Source organism: Rhinopithecus bieti, unplaced genomic scaffold (assembly GCF_001698545.2).
Source record: "Rhinopithecus bieti isolate Rb0 unplaced genomic scaffold, ASM169854v2 scaffold_13348, whole genome shotgun sequence".
Lineage (NCBI taxonomy): Eukaryota > Metazoa > Chordata > Mammalia > Primates > Cercopithecidae > Rhinopithecus > Rhinopithecus bieti.
The window spans coordinates 2,301,965-2,315,627 of record NW_016808764.1 but is presented as its reverse complement, the minus strand read 5'-3'; the positions used below and the strand labels follow the sequence as shown (position 1 = coordinate 2,315,627).

General features: G+C 38.4%; 1 protein-coding gene across 3 annotated transcripts; it reads right to left on the bottom strand.

The window, feature by feature from the left end:
- Positions 1–1,752: 1,752 nt before the first annotated feature.
- SMNDC1 (survival motor neuron domain containing 1) lies at positions 1,753–12,790 on the bottom strand. 3 transcript variants are annotated; one of them, XM_017887176.1, is made up of 6 exons: positions 12,567–12,786; positions 11,297–11,416; positions 6,517–6,659; positions 5,432–5,593; positions 3,096–3,248; positions 1,753–2,149 (listed from the first exon to the last, which is right to left on the bottom strand). In XM_017887176.1, the coding sequence occupies exons 2-6, from the start codon at positions 11,414–11,416 to the stop codon at positions 2,146–2,148; spliced, it is 582 nt and encodes a 193-aa protein (XP_017742665.1). In that variant the 5' UTR covers positions 12,567–12,786; the 3' UTR covers positions 1,753–2,145. The 3 variants fall into 3 exon arrangements, with proteins under 3 accessions (XP_017742665.1, XP_017742666.1, XP_017742667.1); XM_017887177.1 differs by lacking the exon at positions 12,567–12,786 and adding an exon at positions 12,244–12,549; XM_017887178.1 differs by having other exon boundaries at positions 1,808–2,149; positions 3,092–3,248; positions 12,567–12,790.
- Positions 12,791–13,663: the final 873 nt, after the last annotated feature.

Below are 13,663 nucleotides of genomic sequence, written 5' to 3'. Positions count from 1 at the left end.
AAACTGTGACAGGTAGTCTCCCCAGGAGTCCTGCCTTAGTTCAGACACAAACATCATCCTGACACTAGGATTTTCCAAAGGGCCACATCTAGATCTTTGACACAACGGTTGCTGATTTCATTCTAAAGGTCTATTTTCAAAATGGATTTTTTTTTTTTTTTGATAAGGTCACTTTTATTCCTTTTCTCTCTCCTACTGCAAAGTCCTCTGGGAAAACTAAGGCCCCCAGGGTCAAAAGAGGGACAAGACTGTTAACAGTCCTGCCTACACAAACATCAGGTGAATTACTATTCTAACACCACCGAGGTAATCTCAACAACCATTTTCTGGGGTCACACAACGACACCAAATTTCTTCCCATTGCTTTTTAATTCAAAGGATTCTCTTGCAGTCCATCAAGGCCCCTCTTAAGATGTTACAATAAGAAACTATTTTATTTAGAAGTTTACAGGCTTCAAAGAGCCCTTTTTCTACTGCAATTTGTGCCTTTCTGTCCTTTGTGTCCTACCCTGTGGCCACGAATTATATGAAGAACAAGTGACCCTCCTGGGTTGAGAGGGGTTGGGGTGGAAGGGAGAGATGAAGAATTCTACCTACCACTGTCCTACAGTTTCAATTTATTAAAAAATTAAAATTTCATGAAATAAAAACTTATTTTTCCCCTTCCACCAAAAAAATCTACAAACACACAAAATGAGGGAAACATCCTATAAACACATGCCTAGTTGGCCTTTAAGATCCAATTTCTCTAATGAAGGATACTAAAGGATTTACTGAAATCTTTCTCTCAACACTCAATATTCTCCTCCATCGCAATGCTGTGTGCAAGTACTTGAGGTTTTTTAATCACTATAAGTGGCTGACAAGCTAAAAGCGTTACCCTTTTGTTCACACACCCTGGGAGATTTTAAAAACACTTTATTTAATAAAAGTATAAAATACAAAACTGAAATAATACACATCCTAAAAATTACCTTCTTCCATTAATAGAAGACCCTTTTCTATGCATGTATTTGGCTTAAACTCAACTCAGGATAACTGTTGATGTTCATTTATACCAACAAATGCAGACTCGATTAATTAACAAAAATTACAAACAGCTAAATGACATAATATTACATGGGAAATTTATGTCCAGATTAATGCACAAAAATACAAGAAACTTTTTAATGATGAACATTCAGTATCTCTGTTCATTAATTTGAGCCTTGCGTTTTTACAAAAATAGATTACACGTATTACAGGGCGTATACATCAGGCTTTTTGTTCTCCACATATAAACATTACACATCCAAAACTGGTACCACTGCCGAAATGAAAAAAACAAAAAACAAGGAAAAAAGGCAAACATACAAAAAACAAAAACACCTTTAGAAAAGGGAGTATTCTAGGGTTTCTTACACAGAAACTTAAGAGTACATAAAAATAAAACAGATCCAATTAGGAGATGGCCTAATAGGCCTAGGAAACAAGTTTTTTGAGGAAAAACACTCAAAAACAAACTTTGCCATTTTACAAATTAACCTATCTTAGGGCTTAACGGAACGACAGCTAAGTTTTAAAGTTGAAAATAGAAAAATGAAAGGATCTCTTTAGCAGGTTGGGTGTTTTTTGCCTTGGTGTTCCAATGAATTGCCAGAGATGTGTCAAGTTCAAAGTCATCTGAAAATTCAATTACAACTTACGAAAAAGTACATACATAGGTTAAGCCAGGTGGCCTGACCTGATATTAGGAAATCATATTACTCTAAGTGCTGTATGAACACCAGCAGTCTACAAAAGTTGTTTATTCAACAAAACTTTGGAGGGAAACCGTCGGTACTGATAATGAGAAAAGTTAAACCAATAGCAGTATCAAATGCAATCTTCACGTTCATATCTACTCAAGTCAACCAATGGACGACAATGGTATCTTGCTTACTCATCTAACAAATAATTTACCTTTAGAAAATATAAGGATAAAAAGGTAAATGTAAAGCCCTGCAGAGATGAAATCCAATAGTTTTTCTGATTATTGAGGCATCAAATGCCTGACATTGTATTTAGAGGTATCTTGATATTGTGTCATAGGTTTATCGGCAATTCCACAAGTTCCTACTCCAACTTTGCCAGTCACACTCTCAGGTGAAGCAAAAATACTCCTCTTTACCTAGGGGAAAGAAAACAGAAACCATTCCTATTAGTATTGGAAAAAATAAAAAATTTCAAATTTTAAGCAATATTAAAATATATTCTGGTTTCAATGTTTAAAAGAAGAAAAGCATATTGCCTTTGTTTAGTGTTAAAAAATGGGTACAGAAGTGGTCCCATGCTGGAAGCCATTTACTCTAACTTCTAAGTTGAGGAAAATATCATTAGACACTTACTAATACTCTGACACTTGCCTTCTGATACCTCAAAATTTTAGTTTTGCAAACTCAAATCCTAACTTCAGCTGTGAGCGAGCCATTTTAGCATGATTAAAACTCTGACCGTTGCGGTTTACTGTGGGGCCTGTTATGATATCTAAATTGTGAAGTCCCTTGGCCTTTATTTGTCACAAAATAAACATCTTTATGAAAAGGAAGCACTTCTTTCCAGAAGCCATGTCCATCAATGGAAGGGCTACCTTGATGGGAGTGACAAGTAATACATGGGTGAAAGTCAGGCTATCCTTATTCTCAACTTCCTATATGAATGCTACAGTTTTTTTCTACCTGACACACACTTAGAAAGATAAGTGTATCAAGGGAAACTGAATGCACTTTTAAATAAAGTCTACCAGTAATGCCCAGCATGAAGGCATGTTAACAAAGCAGGTAGAGTTAAGCACACTGCCTCTAAGTAGCAACCATTTTTTCAAATATTAGTTTATTAAAGGAAAAGAACATAGACCTTTTGTAATTCCTGATATAAATTCTCTCATTTGTAATATTTTTATGCAGAGATGATGGCTAACATTTTTCAATAAGCTAAATTGAGCATCAACAAGGATTCTGAATGCAAAATCTGAGTTAATCATACTTTTAAAAAATCTACATACTTCTCTTTTCATTTTAAAGTTAATAACAGTTACATTTCTCAAATTTACAAAGTGTCATAAAAGATTTACCAACCTGGCCTTTTTTGTTTTGGAATAGGCTCTGTTGTTGAATTGTTGCCATTTCACTTTCTGGTCCTCTCTTTCCTGCTCAAGTTCTTTTATTCTCTGAGCTTTTTTCAAAGCCTTCTTCTTTTTATATTCACGCTGCTGGGCAATCATTTCTTTTCTGCATGAAAAAAAAGTTAAATGTCAACTGTTAAGACTTATTATACAAGAATGACTTCCTTGAAGACACCGGCAGTGCCGGAAAAAAAAAAAAATCAAATAAACATATACAATGCTCTATGAATAAAAAGTACTAACTCATTAAAATCAGTACCAATCACCCAGAATTACTAAGCAAGGTTTTTTTTTTTTTTTTTTTTTTTTTAAATAGCATCCTTGGGAGCTTTCAAACATAAGTGTAATCTATTTACCCATATAAAGTAAACTTCCAACTATGATTTTTAAATTTTTTTATTTTGCGACAATCTTGTTCTGTCACCCAGACTGGAGTTGGAGTACAGTGGCACTCTTGGCTCATTGCAACCTTCACCTCCTGGGTTCGAGAGATTCTTGTGCCTCACCCTCCCTAGTAGCTGGGACTATAGGCATATGCCACCATGTCCAGCTAACTTTTGTATTTTTAGTAGAGATGGGTTTTTGCCATGTTGGCCAGGATGGTCTTGAACTCCTGGCCTCAAGTGATCCACCTGCCTTGGCCTCCCAAAGTGTTGGGATTACAGGCATGAGCCACTGTGCCCAGCCTCAACTATGACTTTCTATTTTACTTCTGTATAGCTGTTGCCAGTTTTAGGAATAAGTTGAGTTTCAGTATTAATGGGTATCTAAGCCTTCATCTACTTCCAAATAGACACAGTTAACAAGTATGGCATTTAGAAAAAATGTATGAAGAGATTCAGTGCAGATAAAATATTTTACCTACATTGGAAGAATGCAGCAGCACAAAGGGAAATCATAGCTAACAATTCTCATCAAAACAAAACACCTGGGGGTTTCAAAAACATTCTAAGTAAGGTTCTAAATAGGATCAGAGCCTAAAATCCCCAATAATTTCTGCTCAGTTAACACTGACTTCTCACCAAAAGGATGAAAAAAAAGATCTTTAAGAGGGGCATTATCTAGACTCCCTGGTACTATTACCACCATGAAGCTATGGCTTTTTACACAGATGACGAAGACATAAATATATATATATATACACACACACACAATTGTTCTAGAATTGGATTTTATTGGGATGCTTACGTTAATATATAATTTTTGCATATTCCAATATGAATATGTAGCAACTTAAGTTTTGAAAACTCTTGACAAATCAAAAGACTAAGTTGTGGCAAATATGCAGTTCACCAAAATATTGTTAATTCTGCCTCTTACTTTTCAAAACTGCATAGTTCCCCATTCCCATTGCTACTCCCTGGGTTCAGGCCATCATCTTATACCTGGATCACAGCAGTAGTTGCCTCTCCCTACTGACAGTGATCATTCTAAAGCTCAAATGTGATCACATCATATTCCCTCTACTTAAAATGTTATCAGTGGCTTAAAGCTCTTTATGTTCTGGACTTTACCTCTCTAATCTCTTCTCAGACCACCCACTTTCCAAGTCCCAAATTTCTACCACAGGGATTTGTTACTTTTACGTGCTCACCCCCTCTTTAAAAAAAACTTACTAAGCTCTTACTACGACATGTAAAGAACTGTTACAAGCTTTACTAACACTTATCATTTGAATCCTCACACCCAATAAGTACGTACGGCCCCTATCTTACAGAGGAAACAGAGTTAAACAGCTTATCCAAGGTCATAGTGCTCATTATAACAAAGAATTCAATCCCAGATCAAAGTCGTATCACCTTGTAGCTTTGTACTTGGTTCTCTCTTATTCTTTTCAAATCTCAGTTTAGATGTCGTTTTCTCAAAGAAATCTGCCCTAATAAAAGTGTAGGCTGAGTACCTCTTGTTCTCTTACAGTACCTGTTATAGCCCCTTTGTAATGTTTACACTCTATTATTAAAGCACTTCATTAATGATGAGATTCTTCTCTAAATATAAACTCAGCGGAGGTGGTCTCCTGTGGTGTAGCCCCAGCACCTGGCTTACAAAATATGCTGGGAAGATGTTCATTGTACATAGTATCTTCTTAATATTTACTGAATGCCCAAATGGGAATCAAAATTCACTTAGGCACATTTATACAGACAATGTTGACCCTTTGTTGCTAATCTTCAAAACAACAGTAAAACAGTATTATAACTTTCTTATGCATAGATTCTCTCTGCAGACTACTTCAAGTATCCAAATGGGGAAGATTACACCTAAAATGGAAAAATCAAAGTCACTTACTTTGACATGGGTTTGTTGCCACTGTCCTCCTTTGCTTTCCTTCCTTCTTCTACAGGCTTGAGGTTCAACAGTGGAGTCACTTCAGCATTGCCATAACCAGCAAAGGTGATTGCAGCGGTGCCATTTTCTTCATCTATCTCTTCAATCTCCGCTTCATAACACCTGTAAAGATATCATGGCTGTAAGCAGGTGAGTAAAGGTTTAGTACTCAGCCTACAAGACTTATACTGTAGTGATACAATCATTACATGTGTCTATAATGAAACTTCTATAACCAAATGGTTGTTTTAGCAAAGAGAATACAAAAGAGTGGTTGAAGTTAGTTGGATTTTATCAAAAAAAAAAAAAGACATCCTAATCAAAATATTGCTGGGAAAGTCTCTTGCACGTATCTACCCAATGTGCTTTAATGTCTTTGAGAAAAGAGGTTTCTTTTCTTTTTTTGCGACAGACTCACTGTCACCCAGACTGGAGTGCAGTAGTGCAATCTCGGCTCACTTCAACCTCTGCCTCGCAGGTTCAAACAATTCTCATGCCTCAGCCTCCCAAGTAGCTGGGATTACAGGCACACACCACCACACCTGGCTGATTTTTGTATTTTTAGTAGAGATGGGGTTTCACCATGTTGGTCAGGCAGCTCCCTAACTCCTGACCTCAAGCGATCCGCCCACCTCAGCCTCCCGAAGTGCTGGGATTACAGGCATGAGCCACTACACCCAGCAAAAAGATATTTCTTATAGGAATGATTTCAGTGTATGCTCTTCACAGAATTCTCAGAAAAACCAGCCGTTCAACTCAATTTTCAATTTCAGGAGAAAAGAATTCAGATTATTTTAGAAAACACCCATTCACTGTCCCGTTTTTCCTTCCTCTAGAATCTAAGTCATTCTTATCCCCGAAACTTAATCTAAAGCTAAAACTAAACTGTATTAATGGCAACCACCCAAGAATCAAATTGGCTCTATAAATCATACTGCCTAATAGAAGTAAAGATTAAAATAGGGTAGTTAAAACTGAATAAAAACTTCTTACCATTGTATTTTATTATTTCATGTTACAGTTAGGGTTTTTTTTTCTACACTTACTGTCCATCTTCACTCCAGATTGCCATACACTTGTCTCCTACTTTCCATGAATGAGTAGGTTGAGTAGAAGCAAAACTGTCTGAACTTGCAAGTGTCTCAGAAGGTTGAGTTGACAGAAGGTCTTTGGTTAGTTCTATAACTTCCTAAAAAAGAAAAACAAAACCCACAACATTATTTTTGTAATTCTCATTGTCAACTTTGTTTTTGATGACAGCTTTCATACTGTGCACTAAGTACTCTACATATATTTCATTTGCAGTTCATAACACTATTAAGCAAGTACTGTGATTACCCCATGTAGAAACTGAGATACAGTATTTTCTACAAGTGGTAGAGCTGTGATTTAAGCCCATATAGTTGCCTTTCAACTTAACCACAAATGCTAATGAAAATGTAAGACTTGAGCTTATACCATGCATTATTTCTAAGTGCCTATTTTAGCTGAATAGATCTCTCTAAAGATGAGAAAGTCAAGTATGAGGGACTGAATTAGATATTCTTATTGTAACATATTTTATGCAACTGTACTGTTTTATAGGGCATTACTCAGCAGTATTAACTGCCAAACAATCCCAAAACAGTTGAAGCAGCTTTATTAGTAACAAAAATGTTCCTACTTATACGTATCTCAACTAAACTACTACAGGCATATGTAAAAGAAACCAGTGGTCTTCCTATTCAATTATTGTAAAACTCACCCCATCTGGGTAACCAAATTACCAGGTTAGATTTTAAATGTTCCATACCTTAATGTTAAGCACATCAGCACAGCTTCATTTAAAAGGGGGGAAAAAAGGTAACACACGTAGGCAATGCCTTTCTGTGTGGCAAATATTTTCTTCTAATTCAGGCTTACATTATTGGCTTCATTCAAAGATGTTTGGTGTAGGGACGGCTAAAAAATTGAGAATAGTACAAACTGACAGATTCCGCTACCTATCTACTACATTTTTACTCTAATGAAGATCCACACTATGCATCTTATCTGATCTAAGAACTGGCGTAGCTGTTCACCCATTGTTGCATTTAAAACATCATACTATGTGTTTGGGGAGAAAAATGAACAAAGTTAAACTATGTACTGAGTTTCTTCTAGTTCCCACTGAGGTTTCATAATAGTAAATCTGATTCAGTAGCCAAGAAAGTTAAATATTACCTCTCTTCTAAAGATTCTAAATCTTCCTGGCTATTTCTGAAAAAACTAATATTTGAGTCTTAAATCTCTTCAAGAAAGGTTAGTTTTATAAATAAATAAATACAACACTTTGGTTTGAGTTAAAAATTTAGTAGGAATAATATCTCTAAGTTTTATTAGTTGCCAACTAGCCATTAATTAGATCTCTTTAATTACACAGTCCTTTGCAAATAAAGCAAAGAAACTTCCAAATAACTGGATCAAGTAGTACACAAAAGAAGAGTAAATTATCTGGTCTTACTTTTAACCACTTTTAGGGGTAGGAATGTAATCCAGTAAGCCGGACTCAAGAGCCTACACAAATCTCTATCATTAAATATTTCCAGATTCACCTAAGGATCATTTAACTTAAGCACAGACATGAATTCTGCACTTGCAGGTTTCAGATTTAGAACTCTATTTCTTTTAGGTCAGAACTATTTTCCAAATACACTTTGTTAAAGAAATATATTTCATCAAAGAAAAGGGTCCTGAAAAGCTGTGCATATTAGTGAATTCAGAGGCCTGTGCTGAAATCTTTTTTTAGAAAAAATCCAGAGCATTTACTCCTCATGTCCTTTAACTTTGCCATGGTTTTACAAAACCCTCCCAACGAACTATGAAGAACCTTCTAAATTTCTATTCTTCACATGTGCGTATGGACCAAAGTATTAGAAAAACTATTTTATGTATGAGGGGGTTCTTGAAGGTACATACCATTAATTACTTTTCCTCCCTCAAGTCTGAGTTCTGAAACTGCTCCTTCATCGACAGATGGGCAGCAGTTACAGTAATCGGCAATTCCAGGAAGCATCAGGTGTTGTGATCTACATATCAGCAGGTCAAAGGGGGTGCACTCAAGCACTCTGCTTACTGAAGGAAGGCGTTTCGGGGATGCAGAGAGCCACTGTAATATATGAGACAAGTGACTTGACCCCTGCCTCCTTTAGAACCAGCTTATTCAGCAAAACAGCCTAATAAATTGACTATCTGTGATTATCATAGACTGCCCGGGGAGCTAGTCAGCTAGCTAGCCTAGATTTTATTACACCCACTTTTTTAAGTGAAAAAAGAGAGGCAGGACTTTAGTAGATTTTGCTGCCTGTTGAATAACTTTAGTCTCTATGAAAGACAGTACATGAAAGAGATAAACATAGAAACCTTACTGGCAAAATGAAGTCATTGAAAAGATGCAGAAAAAGTATTTTGTCATAAATCAAAGGGCAAACAAATTAATAACCAGGATAAGGATCTATTTCTACAGAGAAACACAAGAAATTAGAAACCATATGGTCAAAAAATAATATAAGGAAGCCACAAAATCAGTCCGAACAGACTTCTCACCAAATGTAACAGGCTGAATTAAACACCCATAGCACGAGATACATCCCAGAAGGCAGAGAAGGAAAAAAGGTGAATGAGCACGGGAACCCCCATAGCTAAATAGAAGCTGTAAGGATAGTCTCAATGGAGACAACAATTACGGGGTGGAAGCATACAGCCAAATACTTTTCAGAGTATTACCTCATCTTAAAAGATGGTTTCCATTTTTGAGTAGTTTTCAATTCAAAACAGACCTTATCTACTGACCAAAATCAAATTTCTAATGATAGAATAAAATGGGAAGAAACTCTGATCAAGACTGGTCAGGAAAAACATTCTGTTATTACTATCTGAAGTATGAGAACTTACACTTCTAAATTCTTGCCATCCAATATGGTAGTCACATGTGGCTAATTAAGTTATATTAAAAACTCAGCTCCTAAGTAAACCTAGCTATATTTCAAATATCCAACCAAATGTGGCTAGTGGCTATGGTACTGAATAGCAGATATAGAACATTTCCATCATCACAGAAAGTTCTACTGGACAGTGCTGTTTTAAATGGTTATAGAAAAGAGGATACTTTACAGAGAAACGATTTCCAGGTCATTATTAACTGAACCCCCGCAGGCAAGCCTTTTAGGGGCTTACTACAATGTTTATCACAATGGTTTCCCCCTACAGTACTTTCCACTACAATGATCATGACATGGTAAGGCAGTTCTGCCCAGACTCTAATGATGAATTAATGTAGAAATATTAAAAAGACCTGATGATAATGCTATTTCTAACTCCACTCCCAACTTCCCCAACCCAACCAGTTCAACAAATACCCCTCCTCCCACTGCCCAGGAAGCAAAATACAGAACACTGGCACTCAATGTTTTATTTTCCTAAAAAAGGACTGCTTAAGTTGGTAAAGGTAGTCGAGGCATCTCTCTTTGGGGCAAACAAAGTGCTTTACAGAGTGTAAGAAAAGGTCGGTGTACCTCTGTTGCCTCATCTTCAATGTATACTCACAACATGTGAGCAAATCAAATGGACAGGTGGCAAACCATTGGGTTATTTTTCACTTAAGGGCCTGGGAATGGGAGAAAATGCTCCCAAAACATCTTTTTCTTATTGACTGGCACCCTGAAACCCACAGGCCTGGCTTCCACGTATCGAAGAGGGGTCTTGTTCATATTGAAATTATCCCAGATGGTTTGTGTGTGTTTAAAAATAACATACTACTGCAATTTTATTCTAAATCTAGAATTTGAAAGTATTCAACTCATTTTAATTATGCCCAGATAAGCAGTTCCAGAATCCCAAATCTGGACCCCATTTCAGTTAAGTTTGTTTGCAGTTGTGATATCCCTAAAATAGTAATAGTTTTAATGGACACTGGAATAATAAAGGGAGGGAAAGAATTTTTAGACAGGATACAGATTCGAGTTTAGTACTCAATTAGTAAAGCAATCTCTAATTAAAACACCCTTGAAACTTTTAAAATCAGGTTCAGAATTTAAAGGAAGCTCTTAAAAGTCATATATATTTGCAAATTATATATGGCATTTTCTGAATCAGTCCAGTGTCCTGAGAAACAAATGGTATTTACTATGATGGTTCTGTCTTGAAATCCCAGTGCAGGTTTTTAAAAAAAGGTTTCATATCTACTGAACATGACAAAGATCTCCTTTTCACCACATACTTCAATTTCCCCAAGTGTCAACAACTTTACTGTAAAACCTAGCCTTACGTCCTAACATCTATGTAACAATTATACAGAGCACATGTCTCTCTCTAGGCATTTTTGCAGTGTGTTTTCAATACAAAATATAACCCACAAGTTTTGCGGGGGGAAAAAGTCACGCATTTTCAAAGAATCTTGTGGTAGTAAAAGGAATCTTAAGGTTCTATTTTCTCCTTCAATCTTTGTTACTTTTGAACTAAATTTCATTTTCCAGGTCTTAAAAAATAAAAGTATTTTTCATTGTGAAGTTACATGTACCTCTCGTCTTGAAAATCTGACAGACTTAGAAATTTCTACCAACTTTTGTTTTTAAAAATTATGTAAGTACACAAGATTTATATAACAAAGAACAATATGTCATTCCCTCTGATGTACAGAAACCTGAGAACTGGGGAAACAACCCTACTCCTACAAACCACAGTACCTACACAATTTACCTATATACACAGGGTGGGGTGTAACCCCTCAAAAGGCGCTTTGGGTGCTTAGGGATTCAAGTAATAATTTGAAAACCAGAGAAAAAACTACATTTGCCTACCCATACTTACTTGTAAATCTTTCTTCAATTTTAGCAAATCTTCATTTTCTCCATTTCCAGATAATGCAGCTTCAACTTGCTGGAGCTGAGCTTTGTAGCTTGCTAGCTGCTTTGCTAAATCCTCTGACATCTGGGGAAAATAAAAAGGGTTAGACCATGAAAACTGAACCAAAAATCAAGGCCTAAAAACTAACTTCCCTGTCTGCCTGAATTACCAGTTTTTGCCTCCAACTCCTTCTAACACTGCAGCTTAATTCACCACCATTACCTTTACTCTCAGTTTATACTTTACCTAAACCACAAACTTAAAGGCAACAACTTCCTAAGATTATAAACTTGAGATACAGTCCATACTTTAAAAAAGCATACAGATACAAAGAAATTTCTAATTTTCTTTTAACTCCTATCCACAGGGTAGGTGCTGAATTCGGCTCAATAATCAACGTTATCTTTTAAAAGCACTACTCTGCTGGAGAAGTCGAAACTTTCAAAACAATCCAAATACTTATTTTAAGCACTAAAGTACGCTTCCAAAGTCAAACAAGTACGTTTTAACTTAACTACACAAACAACTAACTTTACGTGAACTATTCAATTGAGTGTATTTAAAGTGCGTCTCCAGAACAAAAATCTTTCGCCCAGTCGCTTAACTATTTATCGCTGCATTATCTTCAGCAAAAAGAACAGCACAGGTACTCTCCTATTTAGGCGTTCAAAGGAATGAGCCTTTCGCCAAACCCAGCTCACTCAGTTTCCTGAAAATAAAACACTAATTAACCTTTTCTGATGGTTTATAAGCAAATGTACGACGTTTCCGAGGACCCTTCTCTCTGGTAAAATTCCCGTCCAACCAAAGGCTGGGAGCCTGAAAAGGCCCCCAAGAGTTACAGCGACCCAGGCTGCTCTCCTCCCCGCCACGCAGCGCCTCAAAGCCCGCCACAACTCGATCATTCAGACCTGGAAATCCAAACGCCAGCTCCAGGACCACCACCGGAGCCCCGCTGCGCTCCAACAGGCAAGCTCCACACGGAGCCGCGCGGCGCCCAGCCCCACCCGACCCGGTCCCCTGCGGGCCGTGTTTGCCGCCGCCGCACGGAGGCCAGCGCCGGCCGGGCCGCCGAGGCTCAGCTCTGGCTGGGAGACGGCCGTGGCTCCGGGCTCCAAGGCCAGCGCCTGGACGTCTCCGGCGAGGCGGGTTCCTCGGCCTTGGGCCTCCGCTTCACCTCGGGAGGGACCCGAGCCCGGCCAGGCCTCACTTTCTTACTCGAGGGGGTTGTTACCTTGTGTGGGGCTGGGGGCGGGGCGGCGGGAAGGGGTCGGGGCAAATGAGCCCAGTGGTAGGGGTGGCGGCAGCAGCAACAGTAGAAAGAAAATCTCCGCGACAACAGGACGACTCGGTCTGAAAAGGAAGAACTCGGTCGGCGGCGAAGGGGGAGGGGAGGAAAGCCGGGCACTGGAAGGAGGAAAAGACAGAGACGGTGAAGTATCGCGAGAAATACAAACTCTCGCGCGAGTTCGCTCGACTCACGTGACTCCGCGCGCCCTCTAGCCTGTCCCTGGCTGTTAGGGACGCAGAGTAGGCGGGGCCTAGGACGGATGTGGCGTAGCTGGGCTGCGCCAGGCGCGGAATGTAGGTTGTCTTCCTGGAGTTCGGGCTTGGAATTTATTGGAAATGCAAATTCTCAAGCCCCACCCCAGACCTCCTGAATCCAGAGACTCTGTTTTAACTAGCCCACTGGATGATACCAATGTCTGCTGACGTTTGGGAACCACTGCTTTTCGGAGCGGTGGTGGTGGGTTGGGGGGGTGTTGGTGGGGGCTCTCCTTATGTTGCCCTGGCTGGTCTCCAACTCCTGGGCTCAAGCGATCCTCCCGCATGGGCGTCCCAAAATGCTAGGATTACAGGCGTGAGCCACCGCACCCGGCCTGAGAACCACTGCTTTATATGATACAAGGCTTGGTAGCAACAGAAAGCTAATTAAATCGTGACAGAAATAACCTATTGGAGAGGATATTGATTTCTTTAAAATCTTTTTTGTTAAAACCTACTTGATTTTAATTAAGTTAGTTGGATTAATCTCGCCTGATAGGGAACAAAGTCCAAGTTAGTCTAGAATGGTAAACAGAGTGGTAGGAATACTGACATTTGTGTTCAAAAAGAAATGCCCCTTGTGTATGTTTGTAATAATATATACGCGTTCTGGACGGATACACAAACCTGTCCAGAGGTTTGGAATGGAAGCCAAATGTTTTATTGATTGCCCTCTTTGCTGTTTACTCTTTTTCGTTTTCTTCTTCTCTCTCTCTCTCTTTTTTTTTTTTGAGACGGAGTCTCGCTCTGTCACCCAGGCTGGAATGCAGTGGTCTGATCTCAGCT

Excerpts from the sequence above, each read along its gene's own strand:
- SMNDC1 (XM_017887178.1), bottom strand. The coding sequence starts at position 11,416 with ATGTCAGAGGATTTAGCAAAGCAGCTAGCAAGCTACAAAGCTCAGCTC. Across the intron at positions 3,249-5,431 it reads GGCAACAAACCCATGTCAAA|AAAAGAAATGATTGCCCAGC; the intron begins GTAAGTGACTTT and ends TTTTTCATGCAG. Across the intron at positions 2,150-3,091 it reads AAACAAAAAAGGCCAGGTTG|GTAAAGAGGAGTATTTTTGC; the intron begins GTAAATCTTTTA and ends TCTTTCCCCTAG.